Source organism: Pomacea canaliculata, linkage group LG3 (assembly GCF_003073045.1).
Source record: "Pomacea canaliculata isolate SZHN2017 linkage group LG3, ASM307304v1, whole genome shotgun sequence".
NCBI classification, from domain to species: Eukaryota; Metazoa; Mollusca; class Gastropoda; order Architaenioglossa; family Ampullariidae; genus Pomacea; species Pomacea canaliculata.
The window spans coordinates 38,395,936-38,423,804 of record NC_037592.1 but is presented as its reverse complement, the minus strand read 5'-3'; the positions used below and the strand labels follow the sequence as shown (position 1 = coordinate 38,423,804).

General features: G+C 36.5%; 6 protein-coding genes across 10 annotated transcripts; 3 read left to right on the top strand and 3 right to left on the bottom strand.

The window, feature by feature from the left end:
* Positions 1–507: 507 nt before the first annotated feature.
* Positions 508–10,844, top strand: LOC112560722. 2 transcript variants are annotated; one of them, XR_003098576.1, is made up of 5 exons: positions 508–2,438; positions 3,435–3,588; positions 4,144–4,280; positions 8,628–8,772; positions 9,383–10,844. XR_003098576.1 is itself a non-coding variant. In XM_025232746.1 (5 exons), exons 1-5 carry the CDS (start codon positions 2,448–2,450, stop codon positions 9,615–9,617), a joined length of 696 nt encoding a protein of 231 aa, XP_025088531.1. In that variant the 5' UTR covers positions 976–2,447; the 3' UTR covers positions 9,618–10,844. The 2 variants fall into 2 exon arrangements, 1 of the variants encoding a protein (XP_025088531.1); XM_025232746.1 differs by having other exon boundaries at positions 976–2,472.
* LOC112560716 (E3 ubiquitin-protein ligase TRIM56-like) lies at positions 4,921–7,871 on the bottom strand. The gene has a single exon (XM_025232737.1). The coding sequence runs from the start codon at positions 7,419–7,421 to the stop codon at positions 6,291–6,293; it is 1,131 nt and encodes a 376-aa protein (XP_025088522.1). The 5' UTR covers positions 7,422–7,871; the 3' UTR covers positions 4,921–6,290.
* LOC112560724 (COMM domain-containing protein 6-like) lies at positions 10,409–13,579 on the bottom strand. Its single transcript, XM_025232748.1, has 3 exons — positions 13,051–13,579; positions 11,907–12,059; positions 10,409–11,388 (listed from the first exon to the last, which is right to left on the bottom strand). The coding sequence occupies exons 1-3, from the start codon at positions 13,087–13,089 to the stop codon at positions 11,338–11,340; spliced, it is 243 nt and encodes an 80-aa protein (XP_025088533.1). The 5' UTR covers positions 13,090–13,579; the 3' UTR covers positions 10,409–11,337.
* A 382-nt stretch (positions 13,580–13,961) lies between these two features.
* Positions 13,962–16,701, top strand: LOC112560721 (ceroid-lipofuscinosis neuronal protein 5-like). The gene is made up of 5 exons (XM_025232745.1): positions 13,962–14,126; positions 14,526–14,703; positions 14,940–15,162; positions 15,472–15,561; positions 15,886–16,701. The coding sequence occupies exons 1-5, from the start codon at positions 14,026–14,028 to the stop codon at positions 16,275–16,277; spliced, it is 984 nt and encodes a 327-aa protein (XP_025088530.1). The 5' UTR covers positions 13,962–14,025; the 3' UTR covers positions 16,278–16,701.
* A 90-nt stretch (positions 16,702–16,791) lies between these two features.
* On the bottom strand, positions 16,792–20,800 carry LOC112560723 (caltractin). Its single transcript, XM_025232747.1, has 5 exons — positions 20,716–20,800; positions 19,952–20,104; positions 19,065–19,146; positions 18,367–18,551; positions 16,792–17,815 (listed from the first exon to the last, which is right to left on the bottom strand). The coding sequence occupies exons 1-5, from the start codon at positions 20,716–20,718 to the stop codon at positions 17,726–17,728; spliced, it is 513 nt and encodes a 170-aa protein (XP_025088532.1). The 5' UTR covers positions 20,719–20,800; the 3' UTR covers positions 16,792–17,725.
* Positions 20,801–20,936: 136 nt separating this feature from the next.
* Positions 20,937–27,427, top strand: LOC112560719 (sterol-4-alpha-carboxylate 3-dehydrogenase, decarboxylating-like). Of its 4 annotated transcripts, none has more exons than XM_025232739.1 (8): positions 20,943–20,985; positions 21,166–21,319; positions 21,874–22,026; positions 22,413–22,559; positions 22,917–23,045; positions 24,519–24,655; positions 26,026–26,128; positions 26,858–27,427. In XM_025232739.1, the coding sequence occupies exons 2-8, from the start codon at positions 21,299–21,301 to the stop codon at positions 27,200–27,202; spliced, it is 1,035 nt and encodes a 344-aa protein (XP_025088524.1). In that variant the 5' UTR covers positions 20,943–20,985; positions 21,166–21,298; the 3' UTR covers positions 27,203–27,427. The 4 variants fall into 4 exon arrangements, with proteins under 4 accessions (XP_025088523.1, XP_025088524.1, XP_025088526.1 ...); XM_025232741.1 differs by having other exon boundaries at positions 21,166–21,332; XM_025232738.1 differs by lacking the exon at positions 21,166–21,319 and having other exon boundaries at positions 20,937–20,985.
* Positions 27,428–27,869: the final 442 nt, after the last annotated feature.

Sequence of the window (27,869 nt, the reverse complement as noted above, 5' to 3'; positions counted from 1 at the left end):
CCCGCAATTCGTGATGACACTAAAGAAGAGTTCGGTCAATGCGTGATGACACTAAAGAAGGGTTCGGTGAATGTGCATATGAAACTTGTGGGTTCGGTACCTCAAAAAAGGTTAAGAACCACTGAGGTATACATTCATGATGGAGAGCTTACACCCTGATGCGGTGATAACATCCCGATTTTCGGTGAGGGCTCACTCCGTTAGCCTTTATCTTTTCCAAGATTTCTCACAAGGCATTTGGGGGTTTGTAGGTGGTTTCCTCTTTAGCATTAATCTTTATCGAGATTACCCACAAAGTCAGTGTGACCAATTGCCTTTTGTTCAGGATGAGGTTCGAAAACCTCAGACTGTCTAATGCACGGTTTGACACAATATGTCGTGTCGGCCTCTGAGAATCGAGAGTGAATGTAGCTGTTCTTCTGACATATAGTACCGTCATGCGAACGACCCTACTTTGACATAGCTCGAATACCAAAAAACAAGCAAAACCGAACCGAGCGGTTAGGCAATGCACCATTGTTCAGGCTGATGAGCGAACCTGACTAGAGTTACCTGCTGAGTAATTACTTTCAGGTTTTATAGATACCCCCGTCTGTTCCTCTTGATCAATGCCCTTGCAATCCATGCACGAGACTGAACAGAGCCTGCTTGATAATCAGCAGAGACCCATCCACGTTGATTCAGTGTAGTGTACTAAGGCTTGGACATCAAAGTGCATCACACATCTGTTACTTCTCAATCTCGTGTAACTCGATACCACTCGACTGTCTAAAAATTTAGCGCGGACGCATAAAGGGTCAGTGAACTACTAGTAGGCTAGAGTCTGGTTTGTTTTCAAAATTAACCACACGAATCGCCCCCTACATCTAAGAATGATCATGCACCACCACCCACCAAACTAAGAATTGAGAGCTATCTGTCAATCCTTATTGTGTCCTTCCGTCAGTTTCCTTCAAGTTTCAGCTCCTCAGCCATACTTTCCCCGGAACCCGAAAACTTTGGTTTTCTGGAAGTTGCCAGCAGAATCGATGAAGCATTATCTGCGGATCGTTTATGACCAGAACTACGACGGTATCTGATCGTCTTCAAACCTCTGACATTCGTTCTTGACTAATGAAAACATAACTTGCGATTGTTCGGAGTTATTCGTCTTACGATGATCCAGGAATTGTAACTCTAACACCGCAATACTGTCTTAATCATTACCTCATGTTCTGAAAACCTCAAAAGAGCTCCGCATTGTTATTGTCCATCATTCATAAGGCCTCCCATCACTTTTTACATATGATCACTTGATCAGCAGTAGTTGTTGTAGGGACTAGCTATTATTGTCTTTGTCTTTCGGCTTATTTTTTTTCCCCTTTAAGTCACTTGAAGTCTGGGTCTGAGTTTTCATACATATTTTACTATCCATCAAAACTGTGAAATGGATTTATAAAGTTCAGATCACCAGCAGCTGTGAAAAATACAATTTTGAGCTTTTGTAGTAATACAACGTCTGATAAAAACTTTTCATTCTGAATTTCTCCTCATGTTAGTTTCTAGAGAGGAGAAAAGACCTGTTTACCAATGTCCTCACGTCCAAGAAATCCCTTAAACATTTGAATAAGGTCTCCCCTGATCTTCCATCCCTTCAAGGAGTGGAGTCTTAAGCACTTAAGCTAAGTCTCTTTCGGCGTAAGACATATCTTAGAAAAGAAGTACACCGCGTCTCATAATGCAGAGATTATAATTATCTGTCTCAGTCCACCTTGTATACCGCAACTGGGGTAGCTTTGACAAAATTTTGTGAAAGGTGGAAACTTGAGAGAAATGCATGTGCGCATGTAGTGAACTTTGGGTTTGGGCTCTACCCACCCACTCCCTCCCAAAGAAAAAAAATTGTTTTGAGGATGGCGACGTCGCTAATAGACACAGAAACACTAGTCAGTGTATCCTTCGCCTGGGCCTGATCACCTGCTACTTAGCCTTTGATCCGTGATCACAGGGAGGCAGCACGTTTGACACCGCGAGAGGTGAGGGCAACACGTAGCTCGTGCAACCACTGCTACGTCACGACCTGGCGATCACGTCTGCTCCTGAGGTCAGCTTTGAGAAGAGACTTTGAGGGCTCCGGCCTGACATTCTCGTAATCTCCCCATGGGCCAGGAAAAAGGAAGAAAACTTTCTTTGCTTTTGACAACTAAACTCGAAAGTATGACAAAAACATCTTTTCGGGAGAAGTCATCGTGAAGGCGGTCCAGTGGGCAATATACATATTGCTTTTGTTCTCCATTTTGTATGAAATATGACGTGTTGATTAGTCAGAATAAAAAAACCTGAAAAGACATCAATCAATAGCTCACGTTAGCTTAGGGACTGGAGTATTTTTTTTTTCAAACACCTTGCTGGTGCGTCCATCTGGCCGTCCATTACTCCTGGGATACTGAAACCGACAGGTAACGGCTATGAAGCTGCTAGCGCTTGTTCTGGGTAAGGGAAAACTCTATTTTTATGATAAAGTTGCATACCTTTTATGAACAAGAATCTATCATCTCTAATCTTTCCTTGATAGTAAGTAAGCACACATGCAATTTTTGTGTAAGTTTTATTTGTTCGGTCTTCACCGTTGAATTTGCAAAAGTCTAAACTGACACTTCAACTATAGTTTTTAGACTCTGACATTATCATATTATTTATTAGAGTAAAACCAAATCTTAAATCAGTCCGAGAATACTACCAATGTGTTGTGAAAACAATTTGTGTACTATCAATAAAAATACCCAAACACTTGGGTCTTTCAGCTAAACCCTTATACCGTACCTCACCTCCGTACCAACCCACCCATGCTCCAACAAAATAAATAAATAAAATAAAGGCCTACGAAAGGCAAGTATTTACAAAAAACTTTATTTAGTTTTCGAAAGTTCAAATGATTTTTGTTACTGATGTTCAGAACAGAATAGAGATAAAATACTTAAATGAACATCCCCCACGCATGCTCAACGCTAATGTTTAACCTTGTCCCTAGAATCGAGAAACTATTAATGAACTGTTTTGCACGAATATGAATAGCTTATTTTGTTAGGTCTTTGGGCCCATTCGAAAAAGATTAGTATACAATATATTACAGGAAAAATATACTATACATTGGATGAAGAATATGTTTTAAAATAGAGTAGTATTTCTTGTCTTTATTTTTTTGGAATAAAATTTAACAAGGTTATACAATATTATTTAATTTTTTATATCAGCATCAATAAAGTTATTAGGTCAATTGTAATACTTTTTTGGAATTAAACTTTTTTTTCTTAGATTTATCAGACATCGGACAGTATCACAAAAAATGAAAATCTTTTTATTCGTCGATATGGCATGTCTAAGAATATCTTAAGGCATGTGACATAATGTCTGAAATTCAAATACATGAAATCATTAAAATGTCTCTTCAACAGGTTTTTTGTCTTTGTGGGTGAATGTCAGCGGTCAGTCGGTGGCCCAGCAGTGTTTACTTGAGCAGCTCCGGAACGTCAACAACAATAACATCAACCAGCAACAGCCGACCACAGCACAAGAAGCCACACTGAATGCCTTTCACTCCATCTGTCAGTAAGTACTAGTCTACGTTGAGAGCGAATTTAAGAAGAACCATTCAAGATCCACTTTCTCAAATACAGGTTTCCGTTGGTGGAACTATCCTTTTCATCCGGATTTAAAATGCTGGCTATTGTGTTAATTGACAGTGCTGCATATATAATTATGACCGAAGGAAGAACACGAGTCCTGCTCATACACTCATGTTTAGCATGTGACATTGCGCTGGTTACGAAAGGTATTTCCTTATATAGAGACTATATGTGTGCGTGCGTGTGAGAGAGAGAGAGATATTGAAACACTGCAACATAAACTTCCATGTACGGAAAAACTGTGACAAAGTATTTCAAGAACAAACAAACAAAAAAGTCTCTTCAGAGGGCATGGATCCTCAGGCCGGCCAAGTTGCAAACTACATTATCATTCTATCATCATTGACTACCAGACAGGTCCTTACAACTGTAATCAGTATCAATAAATCTACGCCTTTATTAATTTTGTTCTAGAATAGTACTCATTATTATACATTCCTCTTGAGCGTAATGCAATAAATATAAGTTTTCTTGACAGAAATTTTCAGCAGTACATTCAGTGTTTCCGGGACAGACTTCCGAATTCTAATGACCCTCCGGACGCCTTCCTGTCCTTGTTGTTTGACCCGCTCGCCATGGACGTTGCCTATAGAGGGCTGTGTCAAGACATCAACGGTGTGTTTTACTCAATATATGTACTACCTATTATACACTTCACCTTTCTTAAATATCGAATTGCATCTAGGGTATAAGTCTGGTTATTTTCCTTCACACATTTTTTTTCCTTTATCTGTTACACTTTTGGTAACCGTATTTCTCTTCCCTCCTACGTGCGAAATCTTTCTCTATCTGCCCTTGCTTTATGAGAGAGAGAGCGCTCACGCGAGCGTGCAGGCGTATGTTAACACAGTACTGTACTTCTTCAGCCTTTGTGAGTTATCTGCATGCGAGAGATGAAGTGGTGAAGCAAGAAAGCAAAAAAAAAAAAAAAAATAAATAAATAAATAAAAATAAATGAATAAAAGAGACTGATTCCAACTGAAGCACGTAGATATGACCCACGGCCCGCACACGTCCTCATGCCACACATACACGCATTAACGCGTTTACACCCTTTGACTAAGTAAACAATAAACAGTTATTAACTATTAACTTTTAACCCTCTCACTTAGACAATAAGTTCAAACAGAAAATTTTATAAAGCGAAAACTTGTATTCGTGGAAAAGAATACACAAAACATTTATGAAATGCAGCCCCCCCCAAAAAAACCAAAAAAAAAAAAAAAAACAAAAAAAACAACAACACATTATCCACCACGTTTCAACGTGTTATTGATAATGTACCACAAGTGCGATTATGCCCTACACACTTAGATAACAGTCTTATCCATCGTTCTTGTCATACCGTGTTACACTTATCGTTAGCTCTCAGTGGCTTTATATGCGTCTTGTCTTGTCATCTGACCTGGTTTTTGTTATTTTTTTCCCCCCATCATTGTTCAAGCTGACCTCAGTTATAGATATGCGTTTGTACAACCCACTGAAATTCGCTTTCACAAAAGGCACGTGAAAAGTTTGCCGTTGTAATCTTTCTAAAGTTCGCAAAGTAGAGAAGTTTGCTGTCATGGTCTTTCTGAAGCCCCCTCACATAAGCTCCACTTGAGTAGGTTTCTGTAGTAGTCTTTCAGAAGCCAGCCTCCGACACCCCTCCTACACACAGCATGCATATATAGGTAGTTTTTCACAATAAAACATGCACGCAGATGACCGCTGAAGTTGAGGAGTGACTATTAGATCGTTAAAGCCTTCTGGCACAACGTGCACTTCAGTAGTTTGCCAGAGTGGATGAGTCTACAGAACTCCAGGTCCGTATCAATTTATTTTCAGCCAACCCAGGGCCTTTCTCAGGCTGCTCTCCACTTGCACTCCAGTATCCCCGCAGGTTAGGATTCTTCCTCCGCGGCAGCCGACCCATAAGAGACCGGTTTCTGGGTCCACGTTGAGCGCCGTGGCTTCGGCAAGCAGTTCGTCTGCCGCAGTACCGGAAGTGAGGCCACGCACCAGTCGACACCTCTCTGCACGTCCACCACGTGCAGGTCGTCATGTCCCTTGTCGGCCAGCAACAACACCTCACGGTCAGCCAGGCGGTAGAAGCAGACGTCAGCAATGAACCCGACGACGCTTTTGCTGTTTGCCGGCGGGTAGCTGGAGAACGGGAGACTCTCGCCTCGCCGAAAGATGTAAACTCGAAAGTCATCATCCAGCACCGCAAAGATGGTTTTGTCTTCGTTGGCATCCATCGCGAGAGGGCGTTTGCACAAAATGACGAAACCGTTCTGTTTGTACAAATCGTGCAGGTGCACAGATGCTGGCACGTCAAAGACAATCTCTTTATTAAAGACATTGCATTTTATGTAAGCTCTTAAAGTCCGCTTGGAAAATACTATTTCTTTTAGCTTTGTCCTTCGGCAGTGCCCGTTAATGTTGACCAGCCCCACTTTGTCAGGTTCGCTTTTTTTGCTGAGGCATCTGCCGTCCTCGGAAAAAAGACTAACAAATTTCACTTCGTTTCTTCCCCTGTAAGCCACCCACACGACTCTTTCCTGACTGCTCGTGCGCATCGGACAGAGTGAAAAGACCTCAGCCTCTGGTATGCAGGTGTCACAGAAAAACAAGGGCGTGACATTAACAATTGGCAGTTCCCGCTCTTCGTGTATCTTCTTTGGGGAAGCCAATGAATCTAAGCACTGTTTCAGAGGGCCAAACACTTGCTTGCTCAAGCTGCACTCGAAACACATCCTTAGGTAGCTCGGAAATAAATTTTTTCAGGTACTTCGCACTTCTGACTCCATTCTCGGCACTGACCCAGGTTCTGATCAGGTCCACGCTGGTCCCTTCCTGCAACACTTTGTCTAGATGATCGTGAATAGCGCTCAAGCCTGACAGCTTACTACACACGCTGTCAGACTCCAGAGCGTACTGTTGGTCGATGGTGTTCACCATGTCAGTCAGCTCGTTTAGGGCATCAGTCTTGCGAGCAAGAACCAGTCTGCAAGCCTCTTCGGCTTGAGCGCAGATCGCACCTTCTGCCTGCGACTTTTGGCGCTTGAGTTCGCTCCTACGTCGCTCGACATCGCTCAGTACAGTTTCCAATAAGCGTATTCCACTGGTTACTCGTTTCTGGGAGGTGAGTATAGATTCCTTAGCTCGGACGCAGGACTCCGGAAGGTCTTCGATCGCATGCCTGTGGTGAGTTCTGAGAAGTTTGCATTGCTCACAGATGGGTTCCTTGCACGTCTGGCAGTAGAACTGCATCTCAAGCTTGCCATGTTTCTGGCATTTCGTGCTGTTGGTCATCTGCAACGTGCGTTCCAGGTCGAGGTTTCTACCACGCAGCAACACGAGGGTGTGACAATCCTCTCCATGGTCTTCTGCACACGATGTACAAACAGCTTTTTTGCACTGGACACAGATGTACTTCGTAACCTCCTCCTCGCATTCTCGGCAAATCTTCGCTTCGTTATTGGCACTGAGCTTCAGTGAAGTCGTCTCCATAATGTTCTCTGGTGAAGCTGTGGGTTCGAAGTACGTCTCAAAGCCTGAAGCACCGCCTACAGGAACGGAGGTTGAAGCTCGACACATGGGACATGGGAATTTTTCTTCTACCTCTGTGCTGTTAATTAGCAGCTGAAGGCAGGTTTCACAGAACACATGCCTGCATGGAATCTGCTTCAAGTAGCGCCGTTCCTCCTGGCAGATGGTGCAGACTGGGTGACCTTCCTTCCCCTCACTAGACGTTAACGAAGATGCGTTCATTTTTTTAGTTTGAATGGTGATGTTTCTGGCGGGAACGTTTGGAATGGTTCACTGTGTACCCAAATTTCTATAAATGTAAAGATATGGGTTTAATACGGTTTTGGGTGACATTAAATTGCCACATCTCTGCACACAAAATGCGGTCGAATTCTCGTATGCTGGTAAACCGTGAGAGCACCACACCTATGGAACACCATTTTCTAACTATAGATAAGTTGAACAGTTTATCAGTACAAGGCTCCTATTTCGACTGTCGTACTAAAACCTTTTAAGGTCATTTTGTGGCACGTACAGTCTTGCAATGCTTATCGCCATTTTTTCCCCGTTTTTAATTTGTTGTGCGACCATCTCCAACCTCTTTTTGTGACCTCATTCACTTCAGCTTTCTTTTTTGACATGACTAAATTTTGTTATGAAAATCACCTGTCCACAGGAGGGAATCTCCGCGAATTAAACTCTTGTATGCAATTTGAAAGTTTTATGCTTCTCAGGATCTTTTGTAGTTGTTCTGTCAGTCATGATTGTTGTCTGTTCTTATTAATACAACTTGTTTGGAACAAAGTGAGGGCTGAAAGCAACACGTTACACACATAAAACAATTCCCCTTCCGCCATTATCTCATCATCAGGAGCATTAATTAGGTCCTTTGCACTTAATTACCAGACGGTTTTCCTATTTCCGAATATGACTGCCAAAAATTATGTCCTGAGAAAACCATTACCTGTTCTTTCGTGTTAAAGTTTTTCTCCTCGGGCAGAACTTTACCAATTCTCACATTGTCATTAGGTTGTGGTGAACACCATAAAGTTTAAAACAGCAAAATTCCAAATCCTAGTCACTATTGCTGGTTTGTAAAGATTATACTGCTGTAAACCCTCCTAAGCGAATGTTGTACTAACTTTAGTTTCCAAAGACGAAGAATTGCAAGTAAAATAATTTTGTGATGTAACTGCAAGTCTCATAACATATAGTGATAAGGCCATCTGGTCACATAATATATGTGTCCAAGATCCGAGAGTGGGGTGGGGGCGTGAATTTTAAGGTCATGGATTCTAAACAGCTGTTTTTGAAAACATGTGTTTGTCCTGTAGCTTATCACTTGAGTAGCAAGTGTCATTATGTTTAACCAACTGCTAATGTCTGGTGAAAAATAAAGCAAGCTTTACAGATTTTTCTTTTACCACAAAATCTTTGCTTGTGTCACAGTTATTGAGCTGAACATTCAATGCTTGCTAAGCACACCACAGGTGCGCCAGTGCTACAACACCTTCAACCAAGGTGTTCTGCAAGTGGTTAATCTTCAAACCCAAGGCCAACTACCCCGTATCACATTACAGAACATTGCTTGCAAGTAAGTCCCTCCTGTTAATCCTTATTTTCATATTTTAAACAGTTTTTCAGACACAAAATAATAATGATAATAATAGATTCAAGACATGATGATTGGTTGTTGGTGCTTAATGTATCACATCAGGGTTTACATTATGGCAGACCCTAGACAGTTCCAGTTTAACCATTCAGAATAGCATTGTCATTGATGATTTTATAATGATGCGACTAGCAGTCTCTTCTATCAGCTCACATTGTTAGAAATAGCCAACATTTGTTATGTGTATACACTAGCTCCTGCCATCTCCTCTCCTCATTTAAAAAAACAAACAATTTAAGTACAAAAATACAATCCATCATTCTGGTTGCCTACCAGCATCTGCACATTCATGTATACATAAAAGTAAGATTGCCAGCATGAAAGTATCTACGAGCAGTCTAAATTTCTCTCAAACTTAAAACCAAACAATAAACCAGAAATGTAAATTGGAACAAAGATGTATACTCACTGTATATTACAATGCTCTCAGATACAATCTCTTCATACTTTTAATAACAACATAATTTTAAGAATACAACTATGAAATCTGTAACATATGATATTGTACACTATGCTTGATTTATTGTATCAGTGTGTCAGTGACTCGGTACCAGTGTGAGACGGCTGTGTACCAATTCTGCAGCCAGGCAGCAGGACAGGTTATGCAGGACTTCTTCTTTGCTGGAATACCCAGAGAATGCAGAGATTCTGCGGGTGTCACCTCTAGATATGTACAGCTGTGGAGTGCTGCAGTCAGCATCCATAATTCAGTCTTAGTGTATCTGATCCCCTTGACTTTTCTTCTACTGACAATCCATTTCTTGTAAAATAAACTGAATGCTAGTGATAAAATTCTATTTTAGTGACATCTTGATGAACTAGTTGGTAAGTTGACTAAAGAAACAGTGTTTTTATGTAATGGTCTTGTGTTTAATGTGTGCTTCTTTCAGTATTTTTGTTGTTGTCAGATATATGGCTTTAAAGTGAGTACATTTCATAATAGTAAATGTATATAGTCACTGCTGCAGAAGCAGAATCTTAAGGTGGAAACTGTATATTTCTAATTATAAAGAAATCGATTAAATACAAACACAATTTGCCAAGAAAACTTCCAAATACATTATCTCCCCCTTCCCCTTATTTCTGGGTATTATTTCTGAACTGTTAATCTATATTTTCATGGTGTGTTACTCCAAAAACCTAAAGGGAGTAATTATTCTTAAGTATTAGTAGGTGAATGCCTATAATGTACTCCATACATTCAAAACTGTTAACATGGGAACATTTTTTCCTATTGAAAATAAGTAGTTGCATACCTATTCACATTTGATCTTTTCATTCATATATCAGAAATGGTGCACACTGCCTGCTGTCTCTTGAAGCTACCATTATCATTTTTGTAATAAATATTTTCCATTTGTCATGTATGACTACTCCTATGTAGGTCTTATAGAAACAAGACTACTTGCTGTGCATTATAGTATTAGTACTAAAGGTATTTGTATGCACAAGCTTATTCTCTTTCACACTCTTACATATTTTTTTAAATAATTTGCTAATCTTCAATTTATATGTGTAACACACAAACAAAAAGCTTTATGTGAAACAAATACTTCTATACCGTTATACAACTTTAATGAAACATGAAGTTTTTTAAAAATAAAAAAATCTGAAAACTGCTGTTTATGGCCTTCACAAGAGATTCTTCTGAATATTATATAATCACTGTGTAATGAATTATACTGATATCTGTAATTGAAGGATAGACAGCACATAACAATGTCCACTTTATATTCAAACAGTCATTCCCAGATCACACAGAACCAGTTCCTTTGTCACAATTTTGAGGTTTTTGTTTTTGAAGAATTATGCCAACCTGTGAAATTTTTTCATATTTTGCAAACGATGATAGAGAAGGCTAATAAAAAACTAAATGTAAGATTGGTTTTCAAAAATACTATTGAAATATTCTCACTTTTAAAGTAAACAGCATATGCTATAATGCATTTACCAGTGAAAGATTACAAATATCTGAAAATTAGAAAAAAAAAAAACCAGGTTCACAACTCTCTATTAAATGTTCCAGACAAGGAAGACTGACCAATCATCAAAGTCTTAAAATGAATTCCTGAAAATTAAATGTGACTGAAAGACTACATCAGCAGCAAAAAATTCAAGTAGATGTCAAAGAGAACTCACAAACACCTTAGAACATTCAACCCTCATATTGTTACCTATCCTGTGCTCCAGATCCATAAAACAAAGATTTTATAATCAAAGCAGCACAAGAGATCCAACAAAGGAGATCAAAGTAATAAAACAAATCCTACATGCCAGCACAACCTGACATCCAGTCTGCTTTATTTTGAGAGTGAACTGCTACTTAGTCATCGGATTTGCAGTCAACCTGAGAATGTCTTCACTGCTCTTTGATCACAAAAACTTCAGAGTGTATATAAATACTAGGAACAACAAACAACCTTGAATCTAAATTAAGACAAAAGGGTATAAAATATAATTTGCAATCAAGTTAATGTCCACTCATCTTTAAGTTGCTTCTAGTGCTTTTGCCATTTGTTGAAGCTGATTTGAAAAAGTCTGAAATATAAAGACAGCAGAAAGAATATGACATTAAACAAGAATCAATCCAATAACATAATAAGTAAACTGCACAACTGTTGATAATGCTAGCCGAGGTGATTTTTGTTTTTAAATAAAAATGCTTTTAAAAATATGGAGGACAAATGTAATCACCAGAGAGATTAACTTATATCACTATTTACAACTCCCATCTATTGTAGCTACACGCTGGGAATTTGGATGAGTCTAAATGCTAAGTAACCTAACCCCCCAACCACCACCAAAAAAAAAAAAAATCCTGCCCTCAGCAAAAGTTATTACTACAACTTCTGTTAGTTTGGTTATTATGCCATTTTCAAACATGTCATTTTTTATAGGCACAGTTGTAGTGGCTCCGTGATATCTTGTTATCTGATACAGGAATCTTTCAAAAAAAGGTTATTAAGTGTCTGAAAGCTTAATCTCTCCATTAAGAAATATATTTTTATTTTGTAATTAGGTTTCTGATTGTAACACTCCTTTCATTTTCAACTTACTCTAAACTGGGCCAAGGTCATTTCAACTGTGTGCAAATGCTCCTGGTTAGAAACATCTGCAGTCTTTAGTACCAATGTCACAAAAGGAAAGTTGAGATTTTTGCAGTCATCTGAACTTACTGCAAAGCCCAGCTTCCATTTAATATCAAGGAGCTGTGGATAGTCCAAAAATAAAAAATAAGGAATAAAACATTATAATAAGTCAAAGAAACGATATGTGCTTTTAATAGTGCCTGTTACAACGAAGGGCATAAAAGATTTTAAGAAATCTTGACTAAAGAAAAAAATATTTACCTGAACTGTAAATTTTGAAACTTCTAAAATTATAGTAACAAAAAAATTAATTAGTGACAGAAAAGATAAGATACAAAAGTATAAATTTCACCTGCCTTATTAACTTAGCATGTACCTTCACCACAGTCTATTAATAATAATCTGCAGACAATTTAGCTATGATTGAGAACTCACTGATCTAGTATGTTTACATTTAAATAAACTTTTACTTCTCTAATCTGGGAGAATATGACTAACTTTCATCTCAATTTAATAACTAAGAACACTTATGGCAGTTTATTGCAAAAGGCTAATATTCCAATTTCATAAAGTGGATGAACTCTTTAATAAATCTTCAAATAAAGATGATACACAGTACATAACCATAAACAAAATGTTCAATCACAAGTTCTTTTTAAAAAAATCTATTCTACACTACGTTTCAGAAGTGGCAGACTCCAAATCATATGCTGCATTTGCACTTTGCATTAAGGAGTTTTGATTTTGCTTAAAGGTAAAAATGAAACTTAAGATTATATATGATGATGGAGTAGACAGGTACAGAACAGTAAATTATTGTATGTTGTAACTTGAAAACTTTGAACCCAGACTGACAAGTACTACTATTCCATGTTATGTGAGTCTATGCTAATGAATAGTTCTGATATGCCTTATGGTCAGTAGTATAAATCAATGCAATGGCTGATAAGCGATGAATGAGGTCAGATCTGAATTAGGATGGAGCAAACTAAACTGCCTAGGTTAACTTGAAGAAGTAAATCAAACAAGTGGTGATTGAGTTCTGTGACTTTGACATGAGGCAAATGGGATAACCTAGTGGGTTAGGGTAGAGGGAGTTCATTGTACTCACCTGCCCAACATCAACTTTGCAGTCACTGGAATTGTTCATAGCTTGTTCTTGTCTATGACTTTGGTTTTGTTTTGAAATAATATGTATATTCTCTTTTGGAACAAGCAAGTCTCTTTGCTTGTCTTTTTCAATTCATGACTAAGGATTTGAAAAACAACTATGTTGTGGAACCACAAACGGAGATGTAGTAAAGATCCAATCTTTGCTCAAATGCTGGTGGTCAGTACTTCAAATCAAGTTTAACAATGCAGATCAAACACACAATACAACTTTGGGTGGGGTAGGGGTAGAAGTAGCTATTTTGAAAATCTGCACATAAAGAAAAAGTGGATAAAAATTATCTGATCTGACTAATCAAATAGAACAATTAATCAACCTTGATTCATTAATATATATTTTGCTGATGGAATATTCCATCTCCACCTGCGTCTAAAACATTAACCCCCTTCCCCGCCAGCAAAAATTACGTTAGTCGTGTGTTTCATAAATGATATATGGGGTGACAATTGGGTAAACCTATATGCTGGAGATGGCTCAACACATATAACAGCTTTCACTGAGAATCAAGAGACACCTTATCGTCGTGACGCGCCCCGAACGAGGCTTGCAATCTAGTGGTAAAGATTGCGAAATCTTATCATCTTTTTTCAAGTTTTCTTTATGAGCAATGAAAAATGAGATAACGCAGTACAAGCCGTCGTAAATGTCAAATTGTGTTTATCACTATTACAAGTAGTACTGCAGTGTCCGCTATCCAGCCTTCAATCTTATCATTCGCTCTCCACAAAGTTTCAGAGATATTCATACAAAAGACATGAAAGTAAATCATGTCAGACTTTGATTAAGATTAAAAAAACATAATAAGTACTGATATGTATACCTATAAACGCCACATTATTTTCGCACATGAACATTTATACTTGAACATCGACACGTCCTCTTTTAGACTTCGACATACGAGAGTGACAGAGTCATATGACTGTCAAAATGGCAGCTATGCAAGCGTCCTTGGTTGTAGCGTCTGCTATGTGTTTCTTCTATTTGGTTTCCTGTGTATCGTGGCCTGTTCCATATGAGTGAGCAAATATTTTTTAAAAATATATTTTAAGCAGCATAATTTTTTAAAGTTTTAAGCATCCAGAAAGTACAGTGGAAGGTTTTTTCGTATTTATCGAGCACGAGGAACCTCATTTATTTTAGTCGACTTTCGCGCTATACTCTTTAGAGAGAGAACTTAGAGACCATTGTTAAAATAAGTAAGAAAAAAAAATAGGTATGACATTGTATAATTAAAAAGAAAGTATATAAACTTGAAATCCTTTTATAAATAAAGTGTAATAGCTTGACAAAATATTTTCTCCGTCATGGTACATAAGAGATATATATATAAAAGAGAGCTTATATATATATTATGACTACATCCTTACAGATATATTTTCGAAAACCTGTTGATGGTCGGTATATTAATCTTTCAGACGGCAGTCTTTTCGGCCAAAAGCAAATCCTTATTGCCAGGCAGGGGTGATTCCATTTTGTCCAACTGGTCGTCTTCCAAATACCATGCCAACATTTGATCCTAGTGATACTTTTTATGTTTATGCAATGAAAGCACCAGTATGGGAATTTAAGTTTGGCGACTTGTTGGCAAAATTTGTGAGTTATCCAAGAGTTTTTATCATACTTTTAAGTATATTAGCAGCATCAAATTAAATAAAATGTTTGTTATTTTTAGACTGTTTTATAGCTTTGATTAATTTGTATTTATGGAAGCTCATTAATTTTAAATATTCCAACAGGCATTTCACATCATTTGACAACTGATAACAAGCCTGTGCTGGGTTAAATAGCTTTGTAATCATGATGAAATTGCTATGGTCTCTTCTTTATAGCACATCATGCATGATGCCATTGGATTCCATCACGTTCAGTCTGGTTTAAACCTAACCATGGAATGGTATGAACTCTTCCAATTGTTTAACTGCACTTTCCCTCATGAGCTTGCCAATGAAACACTTGTTTGGTGCAACCAAGGGGCAGCCTGCATCTATGATGGCATTGATGAGAAACACTGGCAGCAGAATGGCACTTTAGTTAAAGTAGCCGAGATTACAGGTTTGATAAGTTACTTTGGGCCTCATTGAGATTTTTGAAGTGAATGAGATATTTTAATTCTTTGCACAAATTGTTCAAGTCACCTGGTAAATAAACAGTTAAAGCTGTATTCAATTGTCCATGCAAAATGTTGGATCTGTTCACCATTGAATTCTAGAAGTGAATACATATTGTCATTTCTTGCTATTATATAGATTATAGGTATCTTACAATTAATGGCTTTCAGCTATATTTGTGCAGGTGTCTTATCTCTAGTTTTCCTGTGTTTAAACCTCTTCAGAAACCTAATGTTTAGTATTTCTATTTCAGGAGACATGTTTAATAAGTTTGCAAACTGGACAGAGTGGGATAACAACACAGGAATAGTGTATGAAACTTGGACTGTTCGAAATGAACCGGGTATCTATTGCTGAAAGTTTTTTTTTCATTTCTTAGGTTGAAGGAGAAAATTTATTAGTTTATGAATGAGCTGACCAGATGAAGGAGAAACATTATCTTGACTGGCTAGAAATGACAGAGATCAATGTGAATCTTAGTGTTGCTCTTCCTGTAGCATTGATATAATCCCTGTAAACTGTCTGAAACTGTTTTCTTCCTATTTCACCACTCTTAACAGATAAGAAATTGGACAAACAGAAGATTGTTCAGAATGAATAATAATACTTTTAACATAAAAGTCTAATGTACCACATTTTCAGATTGCATTTCTGGTTACTTTTGCAGATGGTCCCTTGTGGTTTGATTCTTGGGAATGTGCCACCTGGGTGCTGAGGGCCTTTGAAACATTAGGTAGCCTTGGCGCCAAATTCAACCATTCGGTCCATCTGAATTACACACGAATGAACCTTTACAGCAAGGAGCCCCTGTATCTTGGCAATGCAAGCACAATTTTTGGTGACCCACAATATAAGCAGCTGGCAGAGGAGATTCTCAACTTTTACCGACTCTTTCAGTCCCACCAGACACTCCCAAACTTGCTTGTATCTTTAATAGAGGCCTTCACAGAAATAGTAATAGAAGGCAAATTTTATTTGTATTATAATGATGCATACTGGCTGCTTCCAATGGCAGAACCTTACTTTGGCCTGACATATGAGGAAACTCCTTTACCATGAATTTTATATACTTAAATTTTATCAGTAGGCAGATCGGAGAACATGCAATAGAAGCAATATAAAAATTCCTGTAAATTGTCCAATTCAGGAAAAATAATCTAATCCAAACATTAAGGCATGAAAAATTTGAGGAGACACTGTTAATATGTTTCTAAGTCATAATTATAGTATTTTAATGTACTTTAAATAAATTTACTTAAGTGCAATATTCTACAGTTTACTCAGTTTTTTATTTTCATTTTAAATTTTAAAAAGTGATTTTGCACAATACTTTCACATCATTGCACATTGTTCTATAAATTCAAAAGTACGGTGTTTAAAAGATGTTTCCTTATGTCTTTGTCACATATCAAGAAAAGGGCATTATAAATCCTACCTGAAGTTGTATTTTGCATATATCACATTAAATTATGAACACATTGGCCTTCTTTTTCAGGTAACTTTTATCCTTATTTTGAAAAATACTTCAAGTAATGTAGTATACTAACAGAATACTAATCACTCAACAATATACCAATGCTGAATATTTTATTTCATAATATAAAGGAAACAAACTGGTTTAATAATATACATGCAGGCAGTTTCAATTCTTGCAATTCATTTATACATTGTACCTAGAAAGAATTATGCAAGGGAGAAAGGGAGAAGAGCAGTGGAAGCAGTTTTAGGATTGGTGGGGTTAAACAAATAGTTACTGATGAAAAGATAACGCCAAGTAGTTTTTAAAATATCTTTGGAATGTTCAGAATAAAGCAAATTTCACTTTCAGCAAATTAGAGAGGGAGATAATGTAGGTGTATCATGTTTCACAAAAAAATATATTGTGCAGGGGATCCGACAAATAAAGCCAAACACGATGAAGAACTTATCTTACAATGAATAAAGAAAAATATCACTGTGCCATGTAATGACAGTAACATGCTTACTTCTAATGCCTAGAACATTTCTTTCAAGTTCTCTAGGCCTGAAATTGTAGCCACTTAAAAATAGTATATTTTGTCTTTTTTAAACACTATAATTTTCTTGGATTTTTTTTAAAGCAACGTTCTGGAAAACTGTGCATAAATGAATTTTTAGACAGCCATTCGCACACTCATGCATACACATTTTATGGTACAAATACTATTTACAATGCTAATTCCAATCAGTAACTTAAATTTTCCTGTAAATCACTGACATGCTGATGAGCATTACCCTTTCGTTTTGTTATGGCTATCACTTTAAAAATTAAACTAAATTCTTACACCATATTCTATATTCTGATCTCCAAGCCAAAAGAACATTTATGACTTTGTAATTAGAAATGGAAGCAACTGATCTTATCTGAGACCAAGACTCTGAACATTTTTCATTGATTTCAAACCTGAAATTGGTAATAAAAGTCTTATGCACAGGGGGAATGACTTCTAATAAAGAAGTTTGAGTTAGGAAATGGAAGGCAAGCTATTTCAATATAAGCTTGTCTTTTTCATGATTCGAAGGAATTCTTCTTGGTTTATCTCACCATCCCCATCACGGTCTGCCTCATCAATCATCTCCTGGAAGAAAAGTATATTTGTAAATATTATGTTATAATAAAATATCCTGTTGCGCTTGTAATATTATTTCTAGGTTTTTCTGATTGCCATACAATTCTTAAATACCACTTAATGCTACAGCATGCTTATGTCAAGACGTAGGCCAGTGGGTCACACAGGCATACATAAATGAACATATCCTAAGAGATACAGAGACCCCCTAATTGTACTCTTATTTATTCCCTAGTCTGTATTTGATATCGATGTTGGCTTTACTTTTTACACAATAGAATTTCTTTTCCATCGATTGATATGTTTTTTTTTTGGACAAGACATGTATGAGTAAGCTGTAAAGGAGAGTGATGTCCCTTTGCCTTACCAGCTTGAGGGGACTTCCTACATGCCAGATATTCGAACAACCTACTCAGCAGACCTAGAAAATAGCTACGTGTTTATTACTCATGTTCACATTAACAAAGTGGGGTGAGAGAGAAGGGGTGATGATGAGAAAGGTGTCTTTTCAAAGCACAAAACAGCTGTACCACAGAAAACCTTTTCACACATGTACTAACCTGAAGTTCTTCATCTGTCAGATTCTCCCCTAGCTCTTTGGCAACTCGTTTTAGATTGCGAAAGGAGATTTTGCCTGTTTCATCATCATCAAACAGGCGGAAGGCTTTCAGAATTTCTTCTTTTACATCCTTCTCACTCATTTTTTGTGTCATGATTGTGAGGAAGTCATTGAAGTCAATTGTTCCTGTTAAAAGTGTGTGGAGTCAAAACCAAATTATAAGCAAATGAAACCAGACTCCTACATGCAGTTGTTATTTATGCAATATTACTATCAATAACACTTTGCTATAACAGTTCGGGCTTTTTTTTTGTAAGAGTAACACAAACATAGACATAACAGAAGTATGGATGCACTGGAAAAGCAGATCAAAGGATACAATTAAAAACAAATCTGTTGTTTAGAAACTTATCTATGCTTTTCTATAATAAGGTTTTGGTTAATGCTGAATGGGGAGCAGTTAAGGAAAGAAAAAACTTCATACTTTATTAATACACCTGACAGAAAAAATATAGTTCATACTAATTCAGCTTTTTTTTTTTTGGCCCTATGCTCCACTGGGGGGGTGAATAGGAAGAAGAAGAAATTTAGCTAATTAAAAACTATGACCCCCTTCCGACACACACACACACACACATACAACTGAATACAGAAGAACAACAAATATTCTGAAAAAAGATTAATTCAGCCTGATTATACCTGTGCCCTCCTTGTCCACCTCTGCAATCATCTTTTTGATTTCTTCTTTCTTGGGCTCAAATCCCAAAGCTCTCATTGCAACCTGTCCCAAACAAATAAGTATCAAAATTCAAGTAAGCAGAGAGAAATTTATTTCCAAAAAGCCCTAGACAGCAAAGCGGTCTACTATCATGCAATATGGTATAGCCATTCATCAAGTTAGAAGCAATGAAGTTCAAGAAGAAATAATAGGCAAACCTACAACAAATATATCCTTGCTCTAAGCAGTGGAAGCAAAGATGAAAATCAAGAAATAAAGTTGCCAACTTCTGTACTTTGTACCATTCTTATGTTCTCAACTCTCATCTTCCATTACATCTGGGTGGTGTTTTACACAAAACTAGTGGAAAGACATCACAGCCGTTGCAAAATTAATGTCATCTCATAAATTATAAATAAAACTATTAAAAACAATGTCATCTAAACTGATACAGCTGCATTATTATTGATAAATTCTACAAAACATCTACAATATGGCAGTAAGCATCTTAGCAAAATTTTCCTCTAATTTGGGAAGCATTCATGATGCTTAATGCACAGGAGATCTTTATGATTTAAAGGACTGTGTAAACAAAAGTTTGACTGCTGCTATCAACAAACTTGGTTATCAAAAACACAATTTCCAAAGTGACTGTTGGGAGCAACTAGAAGCAATATAAATTCTAACTAAAAGAAAAATATGTATTGTAGGGAAGGACAGGGCAAAAGGAGAAGCATGATGACAAGCTTAGAGCGGCATCAGCAAGATCAAAAAGTGGAGAATAAATTTCGAAAACAATATTTCAAAAAGAATGTTCTTAAAGTTTTATGTAAAAAAACCCAGATATTTAAATTAAAGCTGAAAATACCTTTAATTCTTTGGCATCAATTGTTCCAGAACCATCAGCATCAAAGAGATCAAACGCTTCTCGTATTTCCTGCTTTTGTTCTTCTGTGAGTTCGCATTTTGGGCCCGTCTTTTTGCGGCCACCTCCAGCAAGGGTAGTTTTCTTGAAATTTGACTAAAAATAGGATAAATTAATCTTAAAGTTTTCACTTTACTATAAACAGTCTGGTCTCAAACGAACAAATCATTCTGAAATTAGTTGAGTTAATGAACATAATATTTTTTTATACGTATTGTAAATTTTTATTCTTTTTAAATTTTCACAATGTATCTCATTTAGCAGTCTATGTAGTCGTGAGGATGACCACCAATATGCATGGCAAAAATTACTGCTAGGTACTTCTATTAACAAGGTTCATTATTTTCCAGTGGGTCGTGTACAGACTTGCTCGGGATACTGTCTGTTCATGTACATATTGTGTATTAATATTTTTCCTTAGGCTGATAAACTCTGCCAGTATATGAATTGCAAAACTTACATTTTTAATCTGATTTTTGTGTACAAAATCATCATTTTTCTTTTATAGTTAATGCACGGCTACATACCGAAGACCGGTAACTTCATTCGTATCCATCACTGAATCAGTGATAAGCAATCGCACTAATTTCTAAACACTAACAGCTAGCACACCTTTCTTCAGGATAGTACAATGTCTTGGGCTTCTAAAACTAATATTTCATGAAAATAAGTATTCGAATAGTACCTAGATAATATTGTTATCTTACCATATTGATTAACTGATTTCTTGCTGAGCTGCTTTTGTTGATCTTCGAGACGAACACCCCGCCAAATTGCCCGGATAATAAAAGACCGCAGAGAAAATCAGGTTGATAAATTCATATGAATGTTATACAAGTTTTGTTTTATATTAATTTTATGCGATGTTTTAATTTTCAGTAGAGTTATGGAATTACCTTCTCTATGTTTTATTAAAAATGATAATAATAATTTTGCTCTTGACAGTAACTGGAAACGTAATGGCTATCATGGACGCGGTAAGACCGAAAGTAGGAAAAAACCAACTTTAGGGTTCTCAGAATGCACTTAAACAGTACAACACCTCATTTACCTTTCAAATTAACTTAGTTCCTTTAAAATATAATGAGTTTGAATATTTTAAAATGTCCGCTTTTGAATTTATATCATTTTTAGTTATGATAAACATTCTTGTTTAGCTTCTCGCACGACTCTTGGCAGAAATCATCTTACGAGCCATCGTACGATCAAGGGATATAACTACTGATGACTTCGTTGACAAAATCTTGTGCTATGTGTCCATCTTCTGATTATTTCTTCAAGAAGTAAATAATGGCACCAAAAGAATCAAAGGTTGATAATGATTGTTAGTAGCAGTCACGGAATCAACATATCAGTTCACTTGCAGTTATCTACTAATAGGCAATATGAGTTTAAAATGCCTGAATTTAAAATAGTGTGAACTTTATTGTTTTAGAATGAATCGTTTGTGCTATCTGCTTTTTACGTGTACTTGGCATTCATTGTTCAGAGGTACTGCTATATTTACGTGAAGCTAAGAGTACCAGTTTTATATGATTAGAAGCATGAGTGCCATGATAGAGTAAGACTAAAAACTAATAAGCAACAGACAAAATCTTTTTCACTGATTTGGTACAAACATGGCCATTCTGGTTTTAAGCACTTTGAATGACTGCCAAACACAGTTCAAAACTGTTTTATGGTTGAAAAATATTTTTAAAAGTGACCCCGTGATTTTTGGATAGATTCTTCACTGAAAAAAATATTTTAATTAAAGATTTAGTATTGGAAGTAGTTGTGCCCTTTGTTTCTATAGATATTGTTATGTCATTTTATTGTTCCTTAAAGGTTATCCTTTGTAATAGGTGTTTTATATGTGTTTTTAGGATTATTTGGTAATAGGTGGATGTGGCTTCCTTGGTCAACATTTGTGCGAGCGTCTTCTTGAGCGTGGCTATTCAGTCAGAGTATTTGACATCAGAAAAACATTTGAAAATGAAAAAATAACTTTCATTATTGGAGATTTATGTAAGAAAGAGGTAAGTGTCTATTTAATTTTTTTTCAGTGTCATAAAATGTCAATTATGTTTTGCACACATATATTCTACACTACAGCAACATGAAGATTACATACAATTTAGAATAACTTGATGCTGAAGTATTCATATTCATAAATTTGTAGAAAGTTTAAATGAATTAACACTGTGCCTGTTAATATTATTATGTAATAATAGATGAAAATAAATAGCATCAAAGTGGAATAATTTTTGCAATAGCATATTTTGACTTGTCTTTTTTATTTTTATTAATGTTATACACTGTCATATTGGCCTTGCTTACACCATTTACATAAACATGTGCAACTGCAATCACAGTTCTTTATTATTAATTAAAGCAGCACATAAGAATGTGTGTGACTATTTAGGACTTGATGGCAGCCATACAAGGAGTCAGTTGCGTGTTTCATTGTGCTTCACCATCACCACTCAGCAACAACCGTGAGCTGTTTCATAAAGTCAATGTAGAGGGCACAAAGCTCCTTATTCAGCTATGCAAATGGGCAGGAGTTCAGGTCAGCCCTGTTTACATTTCCTTATTACCGTTCTGTCTGATTTGGTGCAACAAAATTGTTTTTATAAGTTTTTGATAATAGTTTCTTTTCAAATTTTAATAAAGGAATTCCTTTTATTTATCTTTACTAGAATCAACTTAGTTTTAATGGCACATTTCTTACTTATGTGTAAATGATAAGAGACTGAAAAATATTACCCATTTAACATATAAAGTAGGTATTTCTATATTCACCATCATTTGTTTATGAAATGTCATCCTTAGTTAGACTTTAGTTAGATATCTATAGCTGAGCTCCTCATTAGAAAGTGAGAAGAGAAAACTGTAATTGTTATTATTACTGACTTCTTTACAACAGCGCCTTGTGTTAACTAGTAGCGCCAGTGTTGTGTATGAAGGGAAAGACATCAAGGGTGGCCATGAAGACCTTCCATATGCTGCTCAACCCATTGATGCTTATACAGAGACCAAAATTATGCAAGAGCAGGTAAATCATTTTACCCTGAGAATTTTAATCATCTGAAAGTTGTATTTTGTAACAGGTCTTGTAATTCAGTACCTTTTTGCTTGGATACAAATTCTTTGTTTACTGTATTCCTTTTATTTTGGACTTCATAAAACCCTTCTTTTGCTAATTTAAAAAAAAAACATTGTATAGCTTATATGTCTGTATGATTTGTAATTTTTTTTAAAATTTAATACTTTATTTTCTTATGTCTTCCTCTTTATTTTTGAAACATTTGTCAGTATTAGGAGATTTATTTAGAAAAAGGTGATACAGATATAAATTTAAATGATGCCTTTTATGTAAGTGTAATCTGTTGCTATCCCGAAGGGATTATAAGGTGTTTTAGGGGCAGTTTTTGTCTGTTGCACACTCACCACTTTGCTATGGATGATGTGTCCAGCTCTATTTTGTTTTCACAACAGGTATACATGTTATTTAGAATAGATTCAGCAGTGGAAAGCCTTGGAAAGCAGGTGTATATACATTAGTTTTGTTTGATTTGCATATCATATGCAAATCCTGTTTCATGCATTACAATATGTCATCTATTCTCATTGTAATTTGCTTAGGATAACAAGTACGCTTCTCTTTATTATGTAACTGCAAGATAAAGTTTATTGAGCGGTAATCTATAGTTGATGATTACTGTTAGAAAAACATGTTCAAGGCTAACCCGTGTGCACAATTATTTTTGAGTGACTAAGTTTAGTTTGTTATAAGAAAGTGATTCACAAAATCTAAGTGAATAACTGTTCTTTGAAAATAAGATACATCATCTGAATCCTTACCTGTATTTTAAAAAGGGGTCAAAAGCTCATCCCATGATTAAATTTCAAAGTAGGCTGCTGTTTGAGCAATGCCATCTTAAACTCAAAGCTATTGTATTGACTACAATACAATACACAGCCTTCATTGCCATCAGAAGTCAAGAGTTCAGACAGTCCTTGAATGCTGTTTAATAATGAAGTGAAGATGGTGCAAAGATCAGCAGCTTTTATTTTTGACAGGCTAACCTTTGGAAAAAATTTCCCTAAAATTTTGCAGCTTGTATTTTTAGCCTGATTAACACTTTACCAATTATTCCTTCTTTAGAATGAGAATTCTGATAACAGCAACAACAACTTAAAATTAACTAGACATGAAGACTTTTATACAGCATATCCTTTTCTTTCTAGGGGAAATTCCGGAACTTTCTGTTGATGTGAAACATTTTTTTCAGCATTTCAGCTCAAGATATCCACTGTAGTGGCCAAGGGCATAATATGTTAATACCAGAATATTTCACATTTACATTAACTGTTGTGTGCTCAGAAGCATTTGTGGTAGGTAACATTTGCAATGGTATTCTGAATAATGCTTGTTTGTGATGAGACTTCTTGCTAGTTTCGGTTCTCTGAGAGACATCAATGAAATAAAGATATGATTATTTTAATAACTCCAATGTTTCTTCAGATTGTCTTAGCTGCAAATACGAAGGACTTTTACACCTGTGCTGTTAGGCCACATGGCATCTTTGGTCCCAGAGATCCGCATCTTTTGCCTACAGCTGTGGACCTAGCCCGTCGGGGAAAATTTAAATTTATTATTGGGTAAGCATAACTCTGTATTCCAGTTTGGTTTTGTGCATATATTAACATAGAAAGTAGGAAATTTTATTAGACAAATGATAGTTGAGTTTCACTTACATAAAAGTTTTAAACATATATTTAAAAATGTTTATTGTGCTTGACAACTGGCAGGACTGATGTTGGGCACGTCACACAAGTCACAAACAACACACTGTCCCACACGTTTTTTCTTACAAGAGATTACAAAGATTTGTATGTGGGCTTACAATTCTATATTATTCGGGAGTTTGTGTTGATTTTAGGGGAGGCCAGTAAATTTCACCAAACACAAATCAATACATGTAAATGGCTACAAACCACAAATACCACATCATTGTCTTAAGCGACTCTTAACCTTCCAGTCATCCAATCTCTATAAGCAAAAGTTACTTCAGTAATTCCAAATGTCCTCAGTTTTGTAAACAATACAGTTTCTCAAAGGGGAACCGTGACTGGAGATCGGTATCTCAATGCATTCAGAATGACCAAAATTCTCTCTTGTTAAAGTCCACGAACAATCCCACACGCATTTACACTCCCCCTTGAATACTATAATCTGGGGCCGCTGAGGTTGATGAGGCCAACATGCCAGGCTGACAACGATACAGTGTCTGTACCCTAGGTACCTCTTTGACTAGGCAAGGAATTTTTCTGATTCCCCGGTCTTTTTCACACAGAAATTTGCTACAGTGTCTCTCCTCTTCGATGACTGGCGTGAGAATGATCAAACTCAGTTTTCCCCCTACTACAGGAGTTCAGTGAACCTTTCGCTCACTGATGCACGCTTTCTTAAAACATACCCATTCCCATGCATTCCGACTAGCACACAGTTCAGGGTGACAATCCATGCCTCCCAACAGACAACCCGGCTCCTAAGAATTGGCTGTTTTGTCATAATATAGACTGGCTTAGTGTAAAACCTATTTTCTAGCACAAACACATGCATGCACACTTTGCCACCATCCTCTTGAGAGTATAAAATCAGAGTATCTCACCGAAAAGACAGTTTGTGTGTGTAAAATTACTTTTTTTTTTTTGCTTGAGGGTAGGGCTATCGATATTTGTCTTTTGTGCTGCCAAGGCAGCCCAGATGTCTTGGAGATTTCTCATGCATGTAAGAATGTGAACGAAAATAACAAAAGCAACAAAATTTGAGCAAAGCCTTTACTTTCTCTCATTCATATTAAATACAGATTAAATGCCTTCAGATTGGCAGCTCAAGAACAAACTACAGCCTTACAATCCATTATGTTTATGCAATCATACGAATTCACTTTAGGATGTGGGAGGTGAAAATGAAAGATTCATTTCATTTTCAGAGCTGTTTAGGTGCTTTGTATTCCCTGTTTCAGTGATGGAAAAAACTTGGTAGACTTCACCTACATTGACAATGTAGTCCATGGACATATTCTTGCTAGTGAAAACCTGGGAGGAGGCTCTGTTGTTTGCGGAAAGGTATGCAGATGTTCAGTGTTTGTTAAGTGGTGAAATAATTATGGTAGTCCACATTTAGCCTTCGTATTATTTAAAAGGCAAAATAAAACTTCTTAGAATCTCGAAAAGATTAGGATCAGTTTGAATCTGGTCTGTTCACATGGATAAATTTTTAATGTTTTACAGGATGTTGTGCTTAATAAGACAAATTACACAGGACTTTTTTGTTTGCTTCAACAAAGTCTATTCCTTTGACGAGACCAATTTGATCCCAGTGTGAGCTGACACGATAATATAGTTGGAGATTGCTGATAGCCATCTTGTTATCACATATATATATATACCACTAATCCAACTAATGACACACCACTGATCACTTGAGTTCAAATCCTAACAATGACCGACACTTCCTCTCCCTCGCTGACATCACACAGCACCCCATAGCCTTATCACAGCCTTTAAGATGTGATATTTCTGCAAAATAAATGGCTTGTACTCCATGTTTGAATGGTGTTCTGCTTTTATTCAGTTATTGGTGACAGTAAGTCTCCAAGAAGTGTAAAAAGACAAATATATTATGCAGGTGATGTACATGTCTAGTGCCTTCAAATAATGTGTAAAATTTTTCTTTTTCCAGTCCTCATTCATGGACTTATATTGCATATATAGTAAACATGCAGAATATTCACTCTGCTAAGATATTCTATGAACAAAAATGCATGTGAACAAAACCAGTTCCTTCTGTTTCAGGCATACAATATCACCAATGATGAGCCAATCTACTTCTGGACTTTCATGACGCAGATTGTTACTGGCATGGGATATGATGCCCCCAAGTACCATCTGCCATATCTCCTGGTTTACTTCATAGCAGTTTTTCTGATGCTGATTAGTAGGCTGCTTTCTCCTTTTTGCCATTTTATTCCTTCATTCACACCCATGAAGGTTGCTTTGGCAGGCACACACCACTTCTACCTGTGTGATCGTGCCAAAAAGGATATGAAGTATAAGCCACTGGTTTCACTGGATGATGGGATCAGGAAGACCATCGAATCTTTTGAACGCCTAAAAAATGGTGGTGAAGGGGACTCGTAACCTGTAAACCCTAAAGGATGGGGGAATTTTTTTTAAAAGTTTATAAACATGAAGACTTTTGTAGGGGTTGTAAACCTCTTAAATTATTAAAAATCCATGTATAACTCTATTTCCCACCCAAACCTTAACTTAAAAAAAATAATTTAAAAAATAAATGACACAAAGAAGTAAAACAATACAATGTATACTCTGTACTGTTTATCAATATATTTTATGCAATGATGACATGCTGTTTTGTTTTTTTTTTTCAATTTTGCATTTTGCATATGGCCTACAATCTTACAAACTCAAAAAAACTCAACACAAAAAAAACAACAAAAAAACCAAAAAAAAAATCCATTTAATTATGGTTGAAAAGCCCATGAATAAGGGTTAGCGCCTGTCACCAATACAGTGAGTGTTGGCTATCGCGGTTTTAGCTCTCATTTCACATATGCTGTTTTCTGCAATGTGGCATGTTTATAGGGCTGTCTGCCTTGTCTTGTAGCCTTAGTTGCTGGCTCAGTGTAAGTGTTAGTGGTACAGTGGAACCTCGGCTAATGACCACAATCCATTGAGGAAAGTTGGTCAGTACCTGAAATCTTCGGTATCCGAAACAATTTTCCCCATAAGCAATAAAGGAAATAGATTTAATTGGTTCCCATCCCCTGTTGACTCACTAATACAT

Excerpts from the sequence above, each read along its gene's own strand:
- LOC112560721 (XM_025232745.1), top strand. The coding sequence starts at position 14,026 with ATGACTGTCAAAATGGCAGCTATGCAAGCGTCCTTGGTTGTAGCGTCT. Across the intron at positions 14,127-14,525 it reads TCGTGGCCTGTTCCATATGA|ACGGCAGTCTTTTCGGCCAA; the intron begins GTGAGCAAATAT and ends TTAATCTTTCAG. Across the intron at positions 14,704-14,939 it reads GCGACTTGTTGGCAAAATTT|CACATCATGCATGATGCCAT; the intron begins GTGAGTTATCCA and ends TCTTCTTTATAG.
- LOC112560722 (XM_025232746.1), top strand. The coding sequence starts at position 2,448 with ATGAAGCTGCTAGCGCTTGTTCTGG. Across the intron at positions 3,589-4,143 it reads GCCTTTCACTCCATCTGTCA|AAATTTTCAGCAGTACATTC; the intron begins GTAAGTACTAGT and ends TTTTCTTGACAG. Across the intron at positions 8,773-9,382 it reads TTACAGAACATTGCTTGCAA|TGTGTCAGTGACTCGGTACC; the intron begins GTAAGTCCCTCC and ends TTATTGTATCAG.
- LOC112560719 (XM_025232739.1), top strand. The coding sequence starts at position 21,299 with ATGGCACCAAAAGAATCAAAG. Across the intron at positions 22,027-22,412 it reads GAGATTTATGTAAGAAAGAG|GACTTGATGGCAGCCATACA; the intron begins GTAAGTGTCTAT and ends GTGACTATTTAG. Across the intron at positions 24,656-26,025 it reads AAATTTAAATTTATTATTGG|TGATGGAAAAAACTTGGTAG; the intron begins GTAAGCATAACT and ends TCCCTGTTTCAG.
- LOC112560716 (XM_025232737.1), bottom strand. The coding sequence starts at position 7,421 with ATGAACGCATCTTCGTTAACGTCTAGTGAGGGGAAGGAAGGTCACCCA.
- LOC112560724 (XM_025232748.1), bottom strand. The coding sequence starts at position 13,089 with ATGAACAATTCCAGTGACTGCAAAGTTGATGTTGGGCAG. Across the intron at positions 12,060-13,050 it reads GCAAAGTTGATGTTGGGCAG|CTCCTTGATATTAAATGGAA; the intron begins GTGAGTACAATG and ends GACTATCCACAG. Across the intron at positions 11,389-11,906 it reads TGACCTTGGCCCAGTTTAGA|ACTTTTTCAAATCAGCTTCA; the intron begins GTAAGTTGAAAA and ends TTTATATTTCAG.
- LOC112560723 (XM_025232747.1), bottom strand. Across the intron at positions 18,552-19,064 it reads GGTGGACAAGGAGGGCACAG|GAACAATTGACTTCAATGAC; the intron begins GTATAATCAGGC and ends CACTTTTAACAG. Across the intron at positions 17,816-18,366 it reads TGACAGATGAAGAACTTCAG|GAGATGATTGATGAGGCAGA; the intron begins GTTAGTACATGT and ends CTTTTCTTCCAG.